General features: G+C 40.4%; 7 protein-coding genes across 8 annotated transcripts; all 7 read left to right on the top strand.

Annotated features, from left to right (window-relative positions):
• Positions 1-331: 331 nt before the first annotated feature.
• On the top strand, positions 332-2,535 carry LOC108067745 (chymotrypsin-like protease CTRL-1). Its single transcript, XM_017156925.3, has 4 exons — positions 332-586; positions 647-806; positions 864-1,296; positions 2,066-2,535. Exons 1-4 carry the CDS (start codon positions 389-391, stop codon positions 2,448-2,450), a joined length of 1,176 nt encoding a protein of 391 aa, XP_017012414.2. The 5' UTR covers positions 332-388; the 3' UTR covers positions 2,451-2,535.
• A 546-nt stretch (positions 2,536-3,081) lies between these two features.
• On the top strand, positions 3,082-4,067 carry LOC123002340 (clotting factor B-like). The gene is made up of 3 exons (XM_017156924.3): positions 3,082-3,279; positions 3,348-3,507; positions 3,562-4,067. Exons 1-3 carry the CDS (start codon positions 3,082-3,084, stop codon positions 4,065-4,067), a joined length of 864 nt encoding a protein of 287 aa, XP_017012413.3.
• Positions 4,068-4,231: 164 nt separating this feature from the next.
• On the top strand, positions 4,232-4,585 carry LOC138912878 (haptoglobin-related protein-like). Its single transcript, XM_070214477.1, has one exon. The coding sequence runs from the start codon at positions 4,232-4,234 to the stop codon at positions 4,583-4,585; it is 354 nt and encodes a 117-aa protein (XP_070070578.1).
• On the top strand, positions 4,385-6,685 carry LOC108067744 (chymotrypsin-1-like). 2 transcript variants are annotated; one of them, XM_017156921.3, is made up of 5 exons: positions 4,385-4,524; positions 5,057-5,315; positions 5,390-5,549; positions 5,599-6,037; positions 6,121-6,685. In XM_017156921.3, the coding sequence occupies exons 2-5, from the start codon at positions 5,118-5,120 to the stop codon at positions 6,521-6,523; spliced, it is 1,200 nt and encodes a 399-aa protein (XP_017012410.2). In that variant the 5' UTR covers positions 4,385-4,524; positions 5,057-5,117; the 3' UTR covers positions 6,524-6,685. The 2 variants fall into 2 exon arrangements, with proteins under 2 accessions (XP_017012410.2, XP_070071355.1); XM_070215254.1 differs by having other exon boundaries at positions 5,599-6,041; positions 6,121-6,253.
• Positions 6,686-6,879: 194 nt separating this feature from the next.
• On the top strand, positions 6,880-8,458 carry LOC108067743 (serine protease gd-like). The gene is made up of 4 exons (XM_070215255.1): positions 6,880-7,148; positions 7,227-7,392; positions 7,457-7,889; positions 7,958-8,458. Exons 1-4 carry the CDS (start codon positions 6,954-6,956, stop codon positions 8,349-8,351), a joined length of 1,188 nt encoding a protein of 395 aa, XP_070071356.1. The 5' UTR covers positions 6,880-6,953; the 3' UTR covers positions 8,352-8,458.
• A 229-nt stretch (positions 8,459-8,687) lies between these two features.
• On the top strand, positions 8,688-10,682 carry LOC108067740 (luciferin 4-monooxygenase-like). The gene is made up of 3 exons (XM_017156917.3): positions 8,688-8,937; positions 8,994-9,505; positions 9,559-10,682. The coding sequence occupies exons 1-3, from the start codon at positions 8,770-8,772 to the stop codon at positions 10,514-10,516; spliced, it is 1,638 nt and encodes a 545-aa protein (XP_017012406.2). The 5' UTR covers positions 8,688-8,769; the 3' UTR covers positions 10,517-10,682.
• Positions 10,683-11,183: 501 nt separating this feature from the next.
• On the top strand, positions 11,184-13,159 carry LOC108067741 (luciferin 4-monooxygenase). Its single transcript, XM_017156918.3, has 3 exons — positions 11,184-11,464; positions 11,520-12,028; positions 12,081-13,159. The coding sequence occupies exons 1-3, from the start codon at positions 11,297-11,299 to the stop codon at positions 13,036-13,038; spliced, it is 1,635 nt and encodes a 544-aa protein (XP_017012407.2). The 5' UTR covers positions 11,184-11,296; the 3' UTR covers positions 13,039-13,159.
• Positions 13,160-22,387: the final 9,228 nt, after the last annotated feature.

Below are 22,387 nucleotides of genomic sequence, written 5' to 3'. Positions count from 1 at the left end.
TAAAATTGATTATAATCAATAATAATTATTATAGAAAACGAACACTCAGAAAAAGAATCTTCTTATTTTTTGATTTGTTCGCATCAAATTGCAACCAATTTTTATAAAATTCGAGAACACTTGATCGGATCTCGAATCTCAGATCTTTGCACAATTACAATAAAAAGTCTGTCAGACTTTTAATGGAGAGCAATAGAGGGAGAACTTCCAGTTCTCAGTGAGAACTTCTCACTAAAACCGACGCCAAGTGACTGAAAAACTCGTTGAGATTCTATTTAAACTATGAACACTACACGCAATCCGATACATGCAATCAGTGTTATTTGCTCGTTGTTGCTTGTCACTTGCGGAATCAATTGCTTTAACCGATCGAAAAATTCATAAAGATATGAATCTGGAGTTAGTTGTCATTTTATCGCTAATCTCGTTGGCGATGGGACAGATTCGGCCGGAGAGCTCGTGTTCTAAATATTTCCGATATGTAAACGTTACTGCCGAGGAAATTCAGGGAGAGATCACGCTGCCCACTTTGAAACAGGGTCACAATCGCATCGATTTGCTTTTCTCTCAGACGGGTGATCAAGATGTATGTATGATTTTTGCAATTTATTGACACTGATCACTCCCTCTTCCCTCATTCCCGCAGGACTTTTTCGTGGGTCAGCTGAAACCGTATCCAGATGAAAAAGAAATTCAATGGAGAACCGGACCCTATAAGTTCCGGATTACTATTAGTCCGAGCGTGGCCAATGAAAAACCCAAGTTGTCGCAACTCGTCTACAATGATCAGTTGCTCTGCGGCGAATGTGAGCTTTTATTTGGAATTAAGATACACTCTTAAAATTACCTAAACCTTCTTATAGACGTTCTTTATGCCAGCTACCAGACTCGCTTCTATGAGTTTTTCAAAAATGGATCGCTGGACCGTTCCCCTTTGTCACCAAATGTTTGCGGAAGGCAGGGCAGCATAGCTCCGTTTGTTATAGGGGGCAAGAATTTCCCACTGGGTCGATATCCCTGGCTATCGGCCATCTTTCTAAAGGAAGAAAATACTCTAAGCTTCGAGTGCGTGGCAACCCTGATCTCCGCCAGTATTGTCATCAGTGCCGCACACTGTGTGCATCTGAAGACGGAGTTCGACGTGTTCATCGGACTCGGTCTTCATAATCTGGATAGCTTCGGAAATGATGGATCCGAGACTCGAAGCGTGAAGCGATTGCTCTTGCATCCGGATGTTAAGAACGATTCTTTTAACGAAGCGGATATCGTGCTGATCACCATGGAGCGGCCAGTGACGTATGTATAAATCAGTGTTGTAACTTAAAATTGATTCTGCCTATAATGCATTAATAATAAATAGACGCCAGTTTAGTAGTTACTCCATAAGTAGTTTCTCGTAGTTACTCATATTCCACTCTAAAGTAAAGTATTATAAACCATATAATACTAAAACTATGAAAAAAACAAAAGGAGGAAGCCAATTTCAGCCAGCTGAAGCTTATCATTCCCATGTAATTACATACTACATAATATTAAATTTCGTGTTATTTTTATACCCGTTACTCGTAGAGTAAACGGGTATATTGTATTCGTGCAAAAGTATGTAACAGCTAGAAGGAAGCATTTCCGACCCTATAAAGTATATATATTCTTGATCAGGGTCACCAGCCGAGTCGATATAGCCATGTCCGTCTGTCTGTCTGTCCGTATGAACGCTGAAATCTCGGAAACTATAAAAGCTAGAAGATTGACATTTTGAATGCAGATTCTAGGAGTTCATTTTTTAAATCGGACCATTCGTTAAAAAGTTACGGCGGATCAAAGTTTTTATCTCCATCTCATTCGGACTCCCTTTAGCTGAGTAACGGGTATCTGATAGTCGGGGCACTCGACTATAGCGTTCTCTCTTGTTTTTTTTTTAATAAGCATTTAAGTAACTTATTTTAGCGCTTCATACTTTCTAACAAAATGAATATACCCTTTCACTCAATAAGAAACGTCTAAAAGAATAAAATCACAATTGTGATATTTTTGCACTGTTAAAACATTGTCTGTGTTTTCTTAGGTTTAACCAAAAAATATCGCCAATTTGCCTGTGGACGGAGGAGGCGAGCAGAATGGAAAGCACCCATGGCATCGTTGCGGGTTGGGAATTAACTAGCTCCAAATATGATAATCCCTGGGTTGTGCAGGTGGATATAGCCAGTCCCGAAGTCTGTGCCTTGGCTTTTACGGCGCTTTCGCTTTCGAATAGAACTTTGTGCGCGGGACACCGCAGTGGGGCATGTGTCGGCGACCACGGTGTAGGACTGATGGTCTTGCAGGGAGATCGATGGCTACTCCGGGGCATAGTGCTAGTGAAACGCCTAGAGTGTGACTTTAACGAGTATGTACCGTACTGCGATTTGTCCAAGTATATTAACTGGATAAACGATAATATTAGTGGATAGCACCTAATTAGCTATGAGTGTATTTACCGAGAAAAAAATTCCATACCATAACATACTTTGAACTTGAATAAAAAATACAAGCAAATTTAGGAACTTATTATAACATATTATAAAGAATTTTCTGGCTTATATAAAAGAATAATTTTTAGTATTTTAGGAGATGTGGAATTTCAAGTTGGCTGCTCGAAAGCCCGTAGGGCCGGCCATCAATTTCAATTAACCGATCGAGAATTCTAAAAAGATATGGGTGCGAATGTTGTCATTGTATCGCTAATCTCCTTGGCAATGGGTCAGACTCTGCCGGAGAGCTCGTGTCCTAAGTACTTCCAGTATGTAAACGGTAGTGCCGATGAAGTCCAAGGCGAGACCACGCTGCCCACTTTGGCGAAGGGTCGCAACTAGATCGATTTACGCTTGGTTCGTATCCATTATGGAAAGAAGCAGAGTTTCCTAGACTAAGTATGACCTAAGATATAAGAGCTAAAGCTACGGCAAATGTGGAATTTCCAGTTTTCCCGATCACTGACTCAAAAACCCGACGCGTTGCGAAACAACTCTCTATTCCCGCAGTTAGGTTTATTTGCCGCCAGTTGCTGGTTGCATTCGGAAGGTAGAGAAAATTCAGAAAAATATGGGTCTGAAGTTGGTCGTCGGAGTATCGCTACTCTCCTTGGCGATGGGACAGATTCGGCCGGAGAACTCGTGCTCTAAATACTTTCAATATGTAAACAATACTGCTGAGGAATTCCAGGGTGAGATCACGTTGCCCACTTTGAAGCAGGGTCACAATCGCATCGACTTGGTTTTCTCCCAGATGGGTGATCAAGATGTAGGTGCTGACCACCAATTTTCGCAATTCATTGACGCTGATCACTGCCTCTCCTTCCATTTCCGCAGGACTTTTTTGTGGGTCAACTGAAACCGTATCCGGATGAAAAAGAAATTCAATGGAGAACGGGACCCTATAAGTTCCGGATTTTTCTTAGTCCGAGCGTGGCCAATGGAAAGCCCAAATTGTCGCAGCTCGCCCACAATAATCAGCTGCTCTGCGGCGAATGTGAGTATTTAATTGCAATTGCAATCCATTATTATAATTATCTTAACCTTTCAGACGTTCTATATGTCAGCTACCATACTCGTTCCTATGAGTTTTTCAAAAATGGATCGCTGGAACGTATTCCTGTATCACCAAAAGTTTGCGGCAAACGGGGCAACATGGGCCCGTATATTTCTCAAGGCAGGAGTTTTCCCCCGGGTCGGTATCCCTGGCTTTCTGCCATCTTTATAAAGGAATCCGGTACTCTAAGCTTTCAGTGCGTGGCAACCCTGATCTCGGCCAGTGTTGTCATCAGTGCCGGCCACTGTGTGCACAACATAACGAAGAAGAGCGTGGTTATCGGACTGGGTATTCATGTTCTGGATAAATACGGAGAGGATGGAGCTGAGACTCGAAATGTGAAGCGATTGCTTTTCCATCCGGGAGTCAAAAACAATGGTTTTAACGAAGCTGATATCGCACTGATCACAATGGAGCGGCCAGTCATGTATGTAAATATGAACCTTCGATTACAACGCTATAATCTTTATAGCGCTTATTTTGAATTTGTTTTAAATTGATAATTGATCAGTTTTACACAACCAAAAAGTATTAAAACTGTGACGGGTATTTTATGGTCCAGGCACTGTCTTGTTTTATACTGTCAAAAATCTTTCTATATGTGTTTCCTAGGTTCACCAAAAATATATCTCCAATTTGCTTGTGGACGGAGGAGGCAAGCCGTATGCAGAGCACACATGGCATCGTTGCTGGCTGGGAATCCACGGAGACTGTGTCCAATAAGGACTACCCCTGGGTTGTGGAGGTGGAGATAGCCAGTCCCGAGGTCTGTGCCAGGAATTTTAAAGGCCTTACGCTGCCGGAGCAAACTCTTTGCGTGGAAACTAGGAATGGAGCACAGCTTGGATGTGTCGGCGAGTCTGGCGTAGGACTGATGGTCTTGAAGGACGAGCGATGGCTACTCCGGGGCATTGTATTGCTTTCAAAACGCTCTGGATTAAACTGTGACCTTAGCGAGTATGTACTGTTCTGCGATTTGTCCAAGTATATTAAATGGATAAACGATAATATTCGTTGAGCTCATAATTTTAACAGAGAAAAAATGCCAAGCCATAAATTAATTTGTACTTAATTAAAAATCGCTTTTTAATTCAATTAAATTTTCACAGCCTTTTCTAAACAATGTAACATTATCATCTGTTATAGGGGAGAAGGAGGCACTAATAGGAGATCACCTCAAAACTCAATTAATTTAAATATTAAGCTAACTAGCTAAGCTAGGTGTTATAAAAAGATTAAAGCGATAGCCGATATAAAAGCCCGTAGAATTTCAGTAATAGTGTAAACAAGTTCCAAGTTGCATTTATCAATAAAATTCTAACATTGAATTACTTACTATATTTATGGGAAGCAGCAGAATTTCCCAGTCTAGGTAAAAGTATGACTTAAGGTATAGGTGCTAAAGCTACGGCAAATGTGGAATTACCAGTTTTCCTGATCACTGACTCAAAAACCCGACGCGTTGCGAAACAACTCTCTGTTCCCGCAGTTAGGTTTATTTGCCGGCAGTTGCTGGTTGCATTCGGAAGGTAGAGAATATTCAGAAAAATATGGGTCTGGAGTTGGTCGTAGTTGTATCGCTACTCTCCTTGGCGATGGGACAGATTCGGCCGGAGAGCTCGTGCTCTAACTACTTTCAATATGTAAACAATACTGCTGAGGAAATTTATGGCGAAATAACGCTGCCCACTTTGAAGCCGGGTCACAATCGCATCGACTTGGTTTTCTCCCAGATGTGTGATCAAGATGTATGTGTGAGCTGGACAGCGATCTGCGCGATAATGATAAACAAACTGATCACTTTTCCTCTTGTGTTTCACAGGACACATCCGTGGGTCAGCTGAAACCGTACCCGGATGAAAGGGAAATTCTATGGAGCACCGGACCCTATAAGTTCCGAATCGCCCTCAAACAGAGTCTGAGCAATAGGAAGCCTAGGCTGTCGCAACTGGCCTACAATGATCAGCTGCTCTGCGGCGAATGTGAGTTTTTAATTGGAATTAAGATACATTTTTAAAACCCCTCATTCAGACGCTCTATATGTCAGCTACTACACACGCTTCTATGAGTTTTCCAAAAATGAATCGCTGGACCGTCCACCTTCGTCATCAAGTGTTTGCGGAAGGCAGGGCAGCATAGCTCCGTTTGTTATAGGCGGAAAGAAGTTCCCACTAGGTCGGTATCCCTGGCTTTCTGCCATCTTTCACAAGGATTCAGCTCCAGTCAGTGGAAGCTACAAGTGCGGGGGATCCCTGATCTCCGCCAGTGTCGTCATCAGTTCCGCCCACTGTGTGTACAAGATGTCGGAGAGCAGCGTGCTCATCGGATTAGGTGTACATGATCTAAGTAATTACTTGGAGATTGGGGCCAATAGGCGAAATGCAAAGCGATTGATCTCCCATCCGGAATTCGAAAACTACTTCATTCCCGATGTGGATATCGCGCTGATCATCATGGATCGGCCAGTCACGTAGGTAGAAGAGTGTTGGTCCTTGACAAAAAATTTCGGATATTGTGTAATTTTACTTTGTCAAAAAAAACGTTATATTTTAGGTTCAACGAAATTATAGCACCGATTTGCCTGTGGGCTGCGAACTCGGTCGGTAAGTATAGCAAGGCTGGCATCATTGCGGGATGGGAAACAAAGAAGAACAGTTCCGAGTCGCAGTATCCTTGGGTTGTGGAGGTGGAGATACTGAGTCCCAAGGACTGTGTTCGTGATGAAATCGTATGGAGAGATCCCAGGCTGTGCGCAGCAAAACGCGATGCATCGCAGGGCCCATGTTACGGCGATTCTGGCGGAGGACTGATGGTCCTACAAGACGATCGATGGCTACTCCGGGGAATTGCATCTTCCTGGATAACAGCACCTAACGGCTCATGCAACTCCAACCAATACGTAGAGTACTGCGATGTGGCCCAGCATATTAACTGGATAAAAGAAAATATAACCTAAGCTTTGTATTGGCGATCCTATTGGGTACATATATTAAACGGAACATTTAAAAAGGCATTTATTGGAACAATGAAAATGTGCGAATAAAATCCGTTGAACATTCGACCTCAATCCAAAACATTTTAGTTAAATATAAAATGTATTAAAAATGATTCAACATTTTTTTTCATTATCATTTCACCTAGCAATTAATTTATCGTTTTAGGCATTCAGTAGCTATACCCGTTACTCGTAGAGTGCATATTTCTATATCTCTCTTCCCTTAAATAAGCCATCAGAATTTCCTAGCTTTAGTTACAAGTGCTAAAGCTACGGCAAATGTGGAATTTCCAGTTTTTCCGATTTAAAAAGCAATACTCGGTACTCGCAACTAGATTTAGTTGCAAACTGGTGCTTGTCACGCTCGGAAGATTCAGAGTATTCAGGAAGTATGGAAATGGAGCTGGCCATCGTGGCGTCGCTAATCTCCTTGGCGATGGGACAGATTCCACCGGAGAAGTCGTGTACTAAATACTTCCAATATGTGAACAGTTCTCTCGGTCTTCAAGGCGAGATCACGCTGCCCACTTTGAAGCAGGGTCACAATCGCATCGACTTGGTTTTCTCTCAGATGGGTGATCAAGATGTATGTATGAGCTGGCCAGCGAAAGTCGCAATGAATTGGCTCTGATCACCGATCACTCTTTCTCCTCGTCATCCGCAGGACACCTCCGTGGGTCAGCTGAAACCGTATCCGGATGAGAAAGGAACTCAATTGAGCACCGGGCCCTATAAGTTTCGGATAGCCCTCAAACACAGTCCGACCCATGGATTGCCCAAGTTGGGGCTACTCTCTTACAACGATCAGCCGCTCTGCTCGAGCGACGAATGTGAGTTTTTAGATCTGGAATGAGCGTAAATTAAATACCTAATACCGTTTGAACCCTTACTCAGACGTTCTATACGTAACCTACTACACTCGGTCCTATGAGTTTCTCAAAAATGAATCACTGGACAGTTCCCGTTCATCACCAATAGTTTGCGGCAGACAGGGCAACATAGCTCCGCATTTTGTGCAGGGCAAGAAATTCCCCCTGGGACGATATCCCTGGCTTTCTGCCATCTATGACAAGGAATCAGGCGCTCTTTTATTCAAGTGCGTGGGAACTCTGATCTCCGCCAGTGTGGTTATAAGCGCCGCCCACTGTGTTTACCAGAAGCAGGAGAACAGCGTGGTCATCGGATTAGGTCTACATGATCTGAATAATTTCCCAGAAGTAGGGACCGAGCTGCGTAACGTAAAGCGACTGCATTCCCATCCGGAAGTCACAACCATTCTTAATTCCAAAGTGGATATCGCGCTGATCACCATGGAACGGCCAGTCACGTAAGTACCACAGAAGAATATTGCTTTTGCAATATATTATATTTACTTTGTAAAAAAAAATTTTGTAGGTTCAACAACATTATAGCACCGATTTGCTTGTGGTCGGCGGAGGCGAGCCGTACAGTGAGCACTGCGGGAGTCCTTGCGGGATGGAAAATACATAGGGATAGCTCTGAAAAGCAGTATCCTTGGGTAATAGAGGTGGAGATCTTCAATGCCACGGACTGTATCCGCGCAAATCCGAGTCTAAGCGACTTAGTGAAGGAGGAAAGCCTGTGCTCGGTAAATAGCGAAGGATCTGGTCCATGTTTCGGCGGAGGACTGATGGTCCATCAGGGCGATCGATGGCTACTCCGGGGAATTGCATCTAGCGGGGAATTCAAAGTCGACCACACATGTAATCGTCACCAGTACTGCGATCTGTCTCACCATATTGACTGGATAAACGATAATATAACCTGAGCTCTGTAGTTTCCCATGAATATTAAGTACAATTCAAGTTTAAATTTTATTTATAAAATACAGTTGTTATAAATGTTATATTTAAATATAAAATGTATTCAAACAAATTGAAGATTTTTCCATATTAATTGTATTTTGTATTTTATACTTGGGTATATATATGTATACATATAAATTGTTATTTTATTTACATTTTCTTGTTCTAAACAATGATTAAAGAAAGATCAAGTCAGCACTAATTAACATAGTAAGACCTCATTTGGAGCTTTTAAAACGAGTTTTTAAGCTTTCCTCTTTCTCGTGTATGCTCTTTCCTCTTATTTTCTCAAAGCAACTGTAGGAGGACTTAACCTATACGAAACTGCAATTGATAAAGAAAGCACAAGCAACGAAATTAATTTTTTAGATTTTATAAAACATGGGAGATTTTCGAGCAGGCGAATCGCCGTTCAAAACAAAAAACACCTATGATGATAAGCTCAAAATCTGGAGTGGTGGCGAAAAGCGGAGTTTATTTTCCCCCGACTTGTCCATCGGAGAGATTATCTTCCGGCAAATGGAGCGTCATTCAAAACTCATAGCTCAGGTTTGTCGTGAATTAAGCGAAAGTCGTAATCAATTTATTTTGTGAAAAACATTTAGATCTCCGTAACGGAGGACACAGTGTTGACTTGGGGAGAACTACGCGAGAATGCGAAGCGAGTGGCTACATATATGCGAAACTTGGGCCTGAAGCAAGGAGAATTTGTGGGAATCATTGGCAGACTCACCACCCACTTGACGGCTCTGGCTTACGCCTGTTTCTTCAATGGAACCCCATATCATGCCCTGCACACTGAGTACGAACAGTCGGCAATCGAGAGACTATTTGGAATGACTCGACCTCGTCTAATCTTTTGCGATGGAGATGAGTTTGCAAAGGTTCGGGCAGCCACTGAAAGCCTGCAAGTGAAGATAGTTACTATGCGGAATCATCCGAAGGGATCACTACGGATTGAGGATATTTTGGGGACTACCGTGGGGGAGAACTTTCAGCCAGTCCGTTTGAAAGAGGGTACTGATCAAACTCTGGCCATTCTTAGTTCCTCTGGGTCATCGGGCCTTCCAAAGGCAGTTACTATTAGCAATAGTCACCAGATTATTGCGAGCTTTCTGTAAGTAAACTTAACAAAATCAGGTTTACCCATAATATTTAACTCCATTCCAGCGCCGTGGATACTTCCCTAGTTAACTATAACCCAAACACATTGGATTGGGCTTCGGGAATCTCGATGACCATCAATTCTGGCGTCTTTGGCACACCGAGCATTATTTCAGACAGTGACTTTGATCCTGGCTCCTTGTGTGGTTTAATAAGAGAGTATAGAATCTCATTGGTGTTCATAAGTTCTTCACAATTGGCCATGCTAGCTAACTGCCCGGAATTCGAAACAGCTGATCTTTCTTCCGTAAAGTACTTATTTTATGGTGGATCAAATTGTTCACTGGAAGCTCAGAAAAGAGTGAGCAGCCGTCTTAGCCCCGAATGCATTAACTTTAGTTATACGCTAACCGAGTTAAACAGCCCGGGATGCATGAACTTCAACTTCGAAGAGAAACCCAATTCTGTAGGCCGACCGGTTAAGGGCATTAAGGTAAAAATTATCAACGAACAGGGTGAGGCCCAAGGACCTAACAACATTGGTGAAATCTGCTTCAATAACGGTCAAAAATGGTCTGGCTACTATAAGAATCCAGAGGAAACCAGAAATATGCAGGACACTCAGAACTGGTTTCACACTGGAGATCTCGGCTACATGGACGACGACGGTTATCTTTTTGTTATTGATCGCCTAAAGGACATGCTGAAGTATCGCACAATCATGTATTATCCCAGCGAGATAGAGAATGTCATTGCCGAAATGCCGAATGTTGTGGAGGCATGTGTCTTTGGGATATGGGACCCAGTGAATGGAGATAAGGCAGCTGCCTCGGTGGTCAAGAAACCGGGAACCCAACTGGAGGCCCAGGATGTGGTGGATTACGTGAGGAAACATATCACTGCCAAATACAAACAGCTGAACGGAGGGGCTCTAATTGTCGATCGAATTGTTCAGAGTGCTAATAGAAAAGCAAGCCGAGCAGCCACAAAAGCTAACTTTTTACAAATTATGAACAAGTGTTAGATGTTATATGTTGTATGTTTCACTTAGTCTAACATTTAAATGGAAATATTTGTGATTTTATTTATGTATGTTAAATTTAAAAAATAATTTAAAGGGCCGTGTTCTCGTGTGTACTTTTATTTGCCTAATAAATCTGATAATAAATTTCTTGAACATTTCTAATTAATTTTGATTGACTTAAGTATAGGTATTAAAAGCTAATAAATTTCAATATAAATATTGACTTTTATTTTCCGATCCTTTTTCCAGATTTTTATAAAATTTTATTAGAAATTTTAAAAATTACAAAAATGTTATATATGTATATCTTCCGTATTAAAAGAGAATATGATCATAAATATCAACAAGAGAGACATAACTAGGTCGACTGAATTTATATACTTTATAGAGTTGGAATGTGCTGCAAAATTGTTACTGAACTCACCTCACCATGAGTATAAAACTGAGTAAATACATTTCAAATATGACCCTCGAAGAGATAAGATAAGCTTTAGTTTGTATGTACACCTGATTACAAGTACAATACACTTATTTTAAATACTATGTAACTACTCTTTATTTGAGCTTTGACGGTTATCTCTTTTTTTCTTACGTCAATATAGAAGAAGATTAAGCTGCACTTATTTACCAGTGCAATTTTGATTTGAGCTTAGATGCAATTCTCCAATCGTCCGGAACGGTCAGAAAAAGTGATTCGATTGCAAACTGTTCATAACAGCTGATCTTGCGATTAAACAAACACTTGCTATAAATCTGGCAAATTGTCCCGTGTTTGCCATAATGGGTAATGAAAAAGCAAGTGAAAAGTCATACAAGGCTGAAAGCATTTACGATGATAACCTGAAGATCTGGACTGGTGGCGAAAGGCAAAGTTTATTTTCACCCGACCTGTCCATCGGAGAGATAATCTTTCAGGAAATGGAACGCCACCCGAATCTCATCGCTCAGGTTCGTTTTAGGTTCTTTAGAAGTAAGACTGATATATTTGCCACTAACCTTTCAGATCTCCGTAACGGAGGACAGTGTGCTGACCCGGGAAGAGCTTCACATGAATGCCAAGCGAGTGGCAAGTTATATGCGGAAAATGGGCCTGGGACAAGAGGACATCGTGGGAGTCATGGGCAGGCAAACCACTCACCTGGCGGCTGTAGCTTATGCCTGTTTCTTCAACGGAACCCCCTTCCACGCCCTTCACAACGCCTATGAAGAGTCGACTATCGAGCAACTGTTCGGGCTGACTATGCCCCGGCTGATATTCTGCGATGGAGATGAGTTCGAAAAGGTTCGAGCAGCCACTAGAAACCTCCGAGTAAGGATAGTTACTATGCGGAATCATCCGAAGGGATCCCTACGAATCCAGGATATTTTGAGCACTCCAGTGGAGGAGAACTTCCAGCCCATCCGTTTAGAACATGGTAATGACCAGACACTGGCCATTCTTAGTTCTTCCGGAACGTCGGGAGTTCCCAAGGCAGTCACCATCAGCAACAGTCATCAGCTCATTGTGAACATGTAAGCTTAAATATTTTCAGTTGATTACCATTAAAATTCGTATCCTTTGCAGTCCCATAGACAGCTCGATGGTTCAGTATACAACGAGCACCTTGGACTGGTTGTCGGGTCTAATGATGACCATTGTTTCTGGAGTGTTCAGTACAACTAGCATTATTGCAGACCGCGACTTCGATCCTAAGCTGTTGTGCAGCATAATTGAGATATATGAGATCAATGCATTGCTTTTAAATTCCTCATATATAGCCAGCTTTGCCAACAGTCCGGATTTTGAATCGGCAGACCTATCATCTCTGAAGTACTTCTTTTATGGAGGTTCAAACTGTTCCCTGGATGTTCAGCATAAAGTGCGTAGCCGTGTTGACCGCGATTGCTTACACTTTTGTTACGGTGTAACTGAGTTAAACTGCGCTGCAAGCGTTAACTTAAACTTCGACGGAAAACCCAATTCGGTGGGGCGTCCTGCTAACGGAATTAAAGTCAAGATAATCAACGAACAAGGCGCGGCTCAAGGACCTAATGAAGTTGGTGAAATCTGCTTAAATAGCGGCCAAAAATGGGCTGGCTACTATAAGGACGTCGAGGAAACTAAAAAAATTCTGGACCCCGAAAACTGGATTCACACCGGAGACCTAGGCTACATGGACGAAGACGGATTTCTATTTGTTATCGATCGCCTAAAGGATATGCTGAAGTACCAGAACATCATGTATTATCCCAGCGAGATAGAGAGTGTCATTGCCGAAATGCCAAATGTTGTGGAGGCATGTGTCTTTGGGATATGGGACCCAGTGAATGGAGATGAGGCAGCTGCCTCGGTGGTCAAGAAACCAGGAACCCAACTGGAGGCCCAGGATGTGGTGGATTATGTGAGGAAACATATCACTGCCAAATACAAACAGCTGAACGGAGGGGCTCTAATTGTGGATCAAATCATTGGATGTGGGGATAGGAAAGCCAATAGATCAGCTGCCAAAGCTTATTTTTTACAGAATTTTAACAATAATTAATATTAACCGTCACACATTGGGGCGAAAAAGCCAAAAGTCTGCCTTAAATCAGCGGAGCCCTATATCGAATATCTTTTGATGGGGCATTGTTGAAGGCAATTAAATATGTAAAAAAACATCATAAGGTGAATTTTTTTAGTGAAATTTTTTTGTTGTAGAAATTTTTTAAGAAAAAATAAATTGTTTTTTTAAGAAAAAAAATATAAATAAATTACTTATAGGGTTCTAAGTTTCCCAATATTTTTTTTTAATTTAACTTGATTTTTGAAAAAAAAAATTATTCAAATCGGTCAACTATATCTTATAGCTGCCATATAAACGCTTATTACAAAGGGGAATGTCTCGGTTCTATTTCAATATTGGTTCATATAAATTGGGATTAAGTCAATATTTATCATTTTAGCTCTATGCTTACCTTTTTTTTAATTGGTCAATGATATCTTATAGATGTCATAGAATCAATCAAGGAAATATAGCATATTTTCAAAAAAAAACTGGTAGAAACCGGTATTTACTTCATATATGTATTTTTAGTAAAATAACATAATTTAAAATTTTAAACCCAAATTTGTTTATTAATTTATCATTATCTTCATCAATACCTTCACATAAGTAAAATATCTTCATGATGTTAGGGCGCGCGAATGAACCAGGGCTGACGATATTTCAAATTATGAACATTTCTTGCTAACTTAAACTGCGGTTTTCTCAGAAGAGGCACAAAAGGGCAGGCTAATTTTTTCAGAATATGTAGTTAAATATCTAAACTTTTTTTTAAAAAAAGAATTAAACGGGGATCTAGGGTGTAACACTACTTTACGTCCAAGGATATCCAAAAAATCCCTTTTTTTTTGGACCACTTTTAAAAAATTAAAAAAAAATAGTAATTATGTATCTAAAATTTTTATTTTTTTTTTAATATTTTAAGAATTGGTTGCTCTTAAAATTTCAATCGTTACATATACGACTTAGGCCCTTGGGCGCTTTCAGAAAAATTTCAAAGATGTGTAAAAATACCTTTTTTTCTTATTGGCTAAAATTATATTTCGAAAAATCCACTTTATAAATCTGTAGTGGGAGAACCATTTAACACAGATCACTCTTTCCTTTTGATGTGTATAGAGAATTCAATTGTTTTTGAAGTTGCATTGCAACATTTTGGGAAATCTTAAAAAAAAAAAAAACATTTTGGCAGGCTTTTTGTTCTAGGCGCCCCAGTGTGCGTCATTTAATAGTTATAATATAATAATTAAATGATGAAATCAACTACATATTCCATTTATGGTAAAGCTCAATAAAAGTAAATCATACCATATTTCTTCTCATTCCTCAAACATTCATTCGTTCATTAAATCAACGCCAACTTCTTCAAACCAACCCCCAGGAAAAAGCCTAGTCCATTAAAATATGCGCATATGTAATAAGTAAACCACTAAACTGACACCAACGATTCGCTACCAAAAACGAATCAACCACTTAGCACCCGATTGAAAAGTGTGACCCAGTTTTAAAGGACTTTCAAAAGAAGATTTGGCAAACGCTTAATGTAATTGCCGTGGTCCATTTGCAGCATCAACATTTCGACATATGAGGAATATTCGAATGCTTTTATAGGACCCAGGCACATATGCGAGAATCCTTCGTAATGGATGCCATAATTCCGCGCTAATGTTGCAAATATCTGCAAAGCTGGAAGAGCAGCGACAACAACAATATCGGCTCGAAAACAGTGACAACAATGGAAACTAAGCTCATAAATTACCATGACAATGGAATTATGCTCTAATCCACCCCGAAAAGTTATTGAACTCTCCGGCAGAAATTGAAGCCACAAGCGTAAATCTTGCCTGCCTGTCATAAATTTCGCTGTTTTCGCATTCGATTTTGGTTATTCGATTCGAATGGAATAGAATATTATTTATACGCATGAAGCAATGGCCTAAAATGGAATCGCAATTTTAATTCAATTAGCCCGCGGAGAAATGCAGAAATGGATACCATTATTATTACTTCTTCTTTTTTCTTTCACAATTATTTCTCGTTTAAGGCACATTTTGAGAGTAAACCTAGAGTAAATTTATTCCGCATGATTAATTCAAGATTCGATTTTGAAAATCAACAGCAAAATGAAGGTGGGTTTTGTGGGATTCTGGAGCCCCCAAAAAGCTGAGGCAAGTAAAATATTTGTTCAAGGTGTTTGAACTCGAAGCGCAGGCAAACGAAATCAAAGAAACGACGTCATTACATATGATAATGCAGCCAAATTGGCAGCAGAGAAAACTAATGTTATGAAAATTCGATGAGCACTCAAGGCGCAAAAATTATAGATTGTTTATTGGAGCGAAGGAAAAAGCATTAAAGTACAATATTAAATGGTTTAACCTTTAAAGAAAATATGGAAAAAGCATGGTACATTTTGGAGAGAGAATGCTAAATTTTGTGTGCTTTAGGGCCGCTTTCTCGAGTCCCTGTCAAAGTCCCTGATAGCTATCTGTTCGAAAAACTTAAAGACCAGATAAACTGTTCGTAAAAGCAAATCCGCTTTCTCGACTGCTTTAATTTATCTGAACGAGAAACAATTACAGAGTGCTGTTAACGCACTGTAACGTGCAAAAAATGGCATGCTTCGATTATTTCATAAGCTGTTTGGGTATAATTCAAAGGAAAAGTCAACTGTGATTTCGTTTTTTCTTCATAGTTGGCTTTGGGAAATCAGCTGTCATTCTATCGAGTCGAAAACGCTTAACAGGGACTCCGAGTCCCTGTCAAAGTTAGCTCTCACATTTATGCTCGAGAAAGCCAAAATGCCTTAGCAGGGACATTATCTGTTCGAGAAATGTTAGCCGGCACTCGAGAAACCGGCCCTTAAACTAATAGATTCTAATTTCTTAAACATTAGAACCCATAATTTTAGAAACTCATAAATAATTTCAAAAAAGTTCTACTCATATAACTAAATCTATATCTCATTATTTCGAATTTTTCAAGGGTTACAATTTAAGCTTAGAATAATGAATCAAAGATAAACCAAGCCTTCAGCTGATCTAAATGAAGTGCTTTGAAGATGCCTATCAAATTAATGGCTTGCCAACTAAAATCCGAGTAAAATCCAGAGCGTAGATCAATCTAAAGCGAAGTCAATTGGGAATTTTAGCAGCAACCGCAACTGATCGAAGCACGGATGGGTGGGTATATATGCCCAGAGGGACCAGCATATGCTAATGCCACATTAGATCGACGACTCACTTGTCAGTCTGTCGGCCCATGCGGCACCAGTTGGCGATGTTTATCACCCGACCATGGACCAGTTCCAATCAGAGAGTCAAAGAGCGAAGGGCACTCGGGGGAACTGGAAACCGGGAACTCGAGAATCCCGCGGCGCAGCGCATCTACCCGCGCATATGTCAGCATTTTTACCAAATTGGAATCGAAAAATGCTGCACTAACAGCATTTTGTGGTTTTCAGCATAATTAAAGGCAGACGGAGAACAGAACAGAACAGAAACCCCGACGACAAACGCCCCGGACAGATCGTAAATGTCGAAAAACGTAAGGTGTCATCGTTCGGACGGGGTTGCGATTGAACCGAAAATTTCAGATTCATGAGGAGTGGTTGCTATTCCGGGTTGCAGGGAGTGCAGGGAGTTGCGAAGGGAATGCCAGTGTTCGGCGAGTTAACAAAGCCATCAATGGACCATAAACTAAACACTTTTTAAATGCCGAGCGGGGGCTGGGCAAAGGACCTCGGAGAGTCCTTGTTACCATTGTCGAAATCGAAATCGCACAGATGTTTGCTCAGCGCGAGTGTGATTTCGTTGCCCGGGTTATAACTAGCGCGTCCCCTTCATTAAAGGGTAGTTTTCATCATTTTCGACCGGCTCTCACAGTGGGACTCCACTCCCCGCAATTGGAACTCTGCTCTATTCGACCCACTGTGCACTGTGCATTCCGAGCTGATTAGATCTGATTTCGCAAGCCGATTCCGCCCTGTCAGTTGGACAGACGGCCAGTGAAACAGGTTCCTTGGGCAGGGTCGCAATTTATGGCACCAGAAAACGTATTGGGCAACTTTAAATGCGGGTCAGCCCATCCCGCAGTGGATATATTTCTGGGGTGGTGGCAACTGGTGGTAATGACGGTGTCCTCCGGTGGTGACTTGGTGGTCGCTCCATTTGTGCAGCTTCACTGAGCATACGCTGCACATCCGACTCAAACCGAGGAAGCCGCCAAATGTTGCATGTTTTCCTTATGAATATGTTTTACAAGTGCCTGTGGAATTTTCAGGACCGAAGGTTGAATTCCCTTTGGGGAAAAAACTCAAAAAAATATTTATATTTAATAAATATTAGTATTGAAATTTAAACTTGTCTTAATAAAAATTAAATCATTAGTATATTATTAAAATATGCAGTTTAAAGTTTTTTTTCCAGATATCTGTTACTTATTAATTTAAAATATTAAATATAAAATATTTTCTTTCGTTTTAGTTAACAAAAATTCCGTTATGCCCTCACAAACACCCTGCTAAGTTTAAGAACCCCAAGTGGATGTTCCTGTTCCGGTTCTCTGCTGCCTCTTCTCGTCCACTTGAAGAGCTCTTGACATTATGGTTATCCAGCAACCGAGTCCAACACTTGGCAACTGTTGCGAGTTCTGTTTGTGTTTTACGAGTTCGAATTGTGTGTTTGAGCTGCGGAAAATATTGCCACATCGAGGCACATAAATATTTATGCCGCATTCGATTGAAAGCTTCTCAAGCGTAAGCATTTTAGATAAAGACCCAGCAACACCACCCACCACCACCCACTCAGGTGCAGTCGGCGTTTTGCATATGACAGCAGAAAATGTTTTCTGTTTTTCTGGCTTGATTGCGAGCGAATGTGCGTCTCGAACTGATTGGACAGCAAAGCACAGCAAACAGGGCTGGAATCGAATCGGAATCGGAATCGACATCGTCATCAGCCGATTTGTTAACCAAAACAAGGGCTCTAATCCGACTAAGACTAAACCGGAGGCAACCACAAGATCCACCACCACCACCATCTAAAGCATTGGCCCTCGGGCCTTGTTAGAGCCAAAAGTGCGACCCTCGTTCGCGCATTTTTAATCCGTTTAAATGAATGACAGTCTAATTGGAGGATTTGGCGAACTGAAGGACGAGCCGCGGGCCAGACGGCTCCTTAATAGTGACAAAGTCCTTGCCATATGCTTCGAAAAAACCACATGTTATTCACGGTATTTAAACAAACAGCAACAGGGGCGGTGGATGCGAGCTGGCAACCACCCTCCAAAATACTCCAGTTCCAGATTCAAAGTTCAGAATTCCAGCCCTCCAAGTGCAGAGTCCTCCAACCCTCATACAATTAGGTTCTCGCCCTGATCACGTGAAATCCAATTCGAATTTTTATTTAATGCGCGAAAAGCACTTGATTGGATCCAGAACAGGACTCGGGTTTTAGTTTACTCCGTACTCCAGGGAAATTCGGTGGGCTATGAGGGGTGGCAAGTGCAGGACTCAGGACTCTTGCAGGATGCAATCTAAATCTGTGTTCCAAAACTTCAGAGAAACTTAACCAGCACAACAATCTTACTGAGAAAAATATTGTGTTCAATTGGATTGTATAAAAAATTTTAAACTAAATAAAATAAAACTATAATTTGAATATAATTTTACAATTTACTGGTACTCAAGGCTAGATGATTATAAATTATAGTTCAGCTCTAAATAAATATAGAATTTAATTTTTTCTCTGCAAAGTTAGCTTAGAGTTCCAGGCAGCAAAAAGCTGTTTCCTCCAGGACTTCCACACAAAGCACAGAGATTTCAGGGGACAGGCGGCACATTAACATCAACCAAGGCCGCAATCTCCACGGAAAAGGTGTCTGCTGTCTCCGGAATAAACGTAGCCAGCTCTACGCTAAAGTTGAAGCAATTAGCATTTACATTTTGCTATCTTACCAGGGATAATTGAAACCCGCCGAGGATGCCGGGGCCAAGGCATAAGGAGCACGTAGCCTGAGTCTAAGCTCTAGTCGGAAGATTGTAATCTTAGTTTTTAATTCGCATCCTGGGACATTTCCTCGCTTCCTTCCATTTCACTCCACTTTCCCCGGGCTTGACTTAATCACACAAAGGCAATTTCACGCCTTTTTGCGCTTTGTCTCAGCCTGACAACAAGGGGAATCACTTTGTCACTTGGCAGTTTGATGTATCGACAGTCGCAAAACCAAACAACCAACCCACCTAAAATTCCAACCCCCGACCTCAATGACAAGCCAAAATCTTTTAGTTGGCAATAGAGGGAGATCAGCAGGGGGAGATAAGCCTTTGGGTTTAGTGGAAATTTTGTGCTCGATTTGTATATCGGAGATTTGCGTTAATTTCTGTAGAAAATATTTACGTCAATGGGCCAAGAAGTGTTTTGGATTTTCACTTGACTTCTATTGTGGACACGTGTCACATATGTGGAGGAAGTCCAATCGAAATGGGGGTAATTGCTGGTGAGATTTGACAATAGGAAATATATTGAGACCATTGGTTCCCAATAAGATACGATTTTTGGTTGCATTGCGATTTTAATTAACTTGAGATTCTTATCATTAAATGTTGTAGTTTTGAGTTTTTCAATATTTAAAACATTATTATTGGGCTTTAGAAATTTTATTATTATTTATTATTATATCTTAGGTTAACCTATTATATCTTATTATGTTATAAATTTATACGTGGTTCAACTATCATTTGAATAATGTAAAAAATCAAATTAGATATTTTTTTTAATATGCTACATTAATAAATCTTGAAAGGAACAGCGATAACACTATGCAGCATCAAAAATTTACCTCGATGGATGCTATATTTTTGGATTCGTTACGAATTCCCAAGTTAAACTGCGTTTTCCAAAAAGTTCCCCGACGCAAGGATTCTTAGCAAAAGGACCTCAAAGTTCGAAAAATGGTGAAATTGTCCAACTTTGCGGAGCTCTCAGAGGCAAATGGATACATGGTTTGATTCGATGTTAAAGTTTTTTAAAACATACACCTTTTATCTTTCAAACCCCATACTTAAAATAATTTTAGGATTTTTTTTATGGCAGAAATAAATTCCAGAAAACATAGTCAAAAAACTTAAAAACATACAACTGCGGTCAAAATAGTAGTAGTGTTGCCGCCTTGTGTTTTTAAAAGTTTGTTGTTGTAATTGATCTCTTCCTGGTAATATTGTATTGATTATAATTTTACTATTAGACTAATTGGATAAAAAAAAGTTACAACATCAAACTTTTAAAAACACAAGGCGGCAACACTACTACTATTTTGACCGCAGTTGTATGTTTTTAAGTTTTTTGACTATGTTTCCTGGAATTTATTTCTGCCATAAAAAAAATCCTAAAATTATTTTAAGTATGGGGTTTGAAAGATAAAGGGTGTATCTTTTAAAAAACTTTAACATTGAATCAAACCATGCATCCATTTGCCTCTGAGAGCTCCGCAAAGTTGGACAATTTCACCATTTTTCGAACTTTGAGGTCCTTTTGCTTAGACTCCTTGCGTCGGGGAACTTTTTGGAAAACGCAGTTTAACTTGGGAATTCGTAACGAATCCAAAAATATAGCATCCGTCGAGGTAAATTTAAAAAACAGTAAAAATGCTGCACAGTGTAATTTATCAATTTTTAATCACATCAGTTTACGGGTGTAGTTCAGAATGTTCGATCGGCAATTAATTAAATACAAACTAAACAATATTTTTAATGAAACGGCCATGTTCGAAGGCAATCATGTGTTTAATATTAATTTGGTCGACAGCCAACATGGCGGCCATGCGAATTATAGGCTCCACAGGCTCACAGATACACACTCGCACCCACACACACTCGCTTGCTGGTGGCCATAAATATTAATTAAAAATGCAACTCATATGGCAAGTGGAACAATTAGCACCTGAAAATATGCAAACATTAAATTGCCGCTGCAGCAGACAAACAGGCAGGCAAATTGCAACAAAAGAAGTGAAATTTAAATAAAATATATATATTTCGTGGAGTGTGGAGTGTGTGTGGTAGCTGCAAGCCTTGTTCACGACTGACCATAACAGACACATATTTTGTCCTGGCAATGGCCACATCCTCACGTCCGGTCTGCCAGGATCTAGGGTCTAGCCGGGAAAAAAAGGATCTGGGGGGACCAGAACGAGACGGAAAACGAACGGAAAACATTGCACAATTTGCTATTGTTGCATGTGTATATTTACTGGGCAGTTGGAACTTTTTCCACATAGAGCCCAACACAACTGACAAATAAATATTACAGTCCGTTGAAATCTTTCGGCGCTCAACAGTCGCCTACAAAACGGGGGAACCCCATTTCGCTATAATGTGTATGTGTGTTTGATTGTGTGTGTGTGTGGTTGGCAATATGTAAAAGCTACGCGCAGCATATACTCAAAATCCAACCCAGCAGCAACAAATGCAACAAATACAGCAACACAAAACATGGCCACATATTCACACAATCTCGCTGGCGCTGCTAAAAAATCGACAAAAACAACCTGTTCGGAAACACTTGCAACAAGGATATCAACTCCAGCAGAGACAGGGATAGAGCTAGAAAGAGAGGGCAGGTCCTGCCATATTTCTGGGGTGGAGAGGCAACAAGAGAGCCAGCGAGAGAGAAAGAGAGCGCCAGGACCAAGCGCCGCCTCTTTTCGAAAAGTTATCCTGCACAGAGACTGTGCACAGTGGAAAAGGGCAGGAATACTAAGCATATAAAAATATTATTTACCATACAATCCTTTGGGTAAAATATTAAAAATATTAGAATATCATAAAGAAGTCATCTTAATGAGGAAGACATCCACTTAGAGACTTACAATTTAACCCTACTGAAACCGAATAAATCGAAGTGCCATAAAAGTTGTTCTTACAATTTGTGAAGAAAATGTTTGCCCATTTTTACAATATTTAATTTAAGAACAAAGCATCTATGCAAGTTATTACTTTTACTTAAACATTTAGCAGGTTAGATTAAAAAAAAATGTGTTGCTAATTAATAAATTTATTTTATTTTATTAAAATTTTTTTTTTTTAATTTAACAGTTTATAAATAAACATTTTTAAAGCTTTTGAATTTTACTGGAACTTAAAATCACCTGGAATGAATTGAAGACACATCCCACTGTCACTTTATCACATAGAACACTGTAAGTTTTTCGAGTAAGCCAACCTGGCCGGGGATGCCAGCCAACCAGGACTCGTCCTGAACAAGGCCCGCACAATAAAACCACAGAATATGTTTGCCAACTGGCAAAGCAGATGGACCGCCGAGCGGCAGACAGAGTGGGCCGGAGA

The sequence above is a fragment of the Drosophila takahashii genome, chromosome 3L (assembly GCF_030179915.1).
Source record: "Drosophila takahashii strain IR98-3 E-12201 chromosome 3L, DtakHiC1v2, whole genome shotgun sequence".
Classification (NCBI taxonomy): domain Eukaryota; kingdom Metazoa; phylum Arthropoda; class Insecta; order Diptera; family Drosophilidae; genus Drosophila; species Drosophila takahashii.
The sequence above is the reverse complement of the archived record's forward strand: the minus strand, read 5'-3'. Positions and strand labels throughout refer to the sequence as shown.

Bases quoted from the DNA above. Each gene is read 5' to 3' on its own strand.
- LOC108067745 (XM_017156925.3), top strand. From the start codon at position 389: ATGAATCTGGAGTTAGTTGTCATTTTATCGCTAATCTCGTTGGCGATG. The intron at 587-646 runs GTATGTATGATT...TCATTCCCGCAG, and splicing joins CTCAGACGGGTGATCAAGAT to GACTTTTTCGTGGGTCAGCT. The intron at 1,297-2,065 runs GTATGTATAAAT...GTGTTTTCTTAG, and splicing joins ACCATGGAGCGGCCAGTGAC to GTTTAACCAAAAAATATCGC.
- LOC108067740 (XM_017156917.3), top strand. From the start codon at position 8,770: ATGGGAGATTTTCGAGCAGGCGAATCGCCGTTCAAAACAAAAAACACC. The intron at 8,938-8,993 runs GTTTGTCGTGAA...AAAAACATTTAG, and splicing joins ATTCAAAACTCATAGCTCAG to ATCTCCGTAACGGAGGACAC. The intron at 9,506-9,558 runs GTAAGTAAACTT...ACTCCATTCCAG, and splicing joins CAGATTATTGCGAGCTTTCT to CGCCGTGGATACTTCCCTAG.
- LOC108067744 (XM_017156921.3), top strand. From the start codon at position 5,118: ATGGGTCTGGAGTTGGTCGTAGTTGTATCGCTACTCTCCTTGGCGATG. The intron at 5,550-5,598 runs GTGAGTTTTTAA...CCCCTCATTCAG, and splicing joins TCAGCTGCTCTGCGGCGAAT to ACGCTCTATATGTCAGCTAC. The intron at 6,038-6,120 runs GTAGGTAGAAGA...GTTATATTTTAG, and splicing joins ATCATGGATCGGCCAGTCAC to GTTCAACGAAATTATAGCAC.
- LOC108067743 (XM_070215255.1), top strand. From the start codon at position 6,954: ATGGAAATGGAGCTGGCCATCGTGGCGTCGCTAATCTCCTTGGCGATG. The intron at 7,393-7,456 runs GTGAGTTTTTAG...ACCCTTACTCAG, and splicing joins GCTCTGCTCGAGCGACGAAT to ACGTTCTATACGTAACCTAC. The intron at 7,890-7,957 runs GTAAGTACCACA...AAAATTTTGTAG, and splicing joins ACCATGGAACGGCCAGTCAC to GTTCAACAACATTATAGCAC.
- LOC138912878 (XM_070214477.1), top strand. From the start codon at position 4,232: ATGCAGAGCACACATGGCATCGTTGCTGGCTGGGAATCCACGGAGACT.
- LOC108067741 (XM_017156918.3), top strand. From the start codon at position 11,297: ATGGGTAATGAAAAAGCAAGTGAAAAGTCATACAAGGCTGAAAGCATT. The intron at 11,465-11,519 runs GTTCGTTTTAGG...CTAACCTTTCAG, and splicing joins ACCCGAATCTCATCGCTCAG to ATCTCCGTAACGGAGGACAG. The intron at 12,029-12,080 runs GTAAGCTTAAAT...TATCCTTTGCAG, and splicing joins CATCAGCTCATTGTGAACAT to TCCCATAGACAGCTCGATGG.
- LOC123002340 (XM_017156924.3), top strand. From the start codon at position 3,082: ATGGGTCTGAAGTTGGTCGTCGGAGTATCGCTACTCTCCTTGGCGATG. The intron at 3,280-3,347 runs GTAGGTGCTGAC...CCATTTCCGCAG, and splicing joins CCCAGATGGGTGATCAAGAT to GACTTTTTTGTGGGTCAACT. The intron at 3,508-3,561 runs GTGAGTATTTAA...TTAACCTTTCAG, and splicing joins TCAGCTGCTCTGCGGCGAAT to ACGTTCTATATGTCAGCTAC.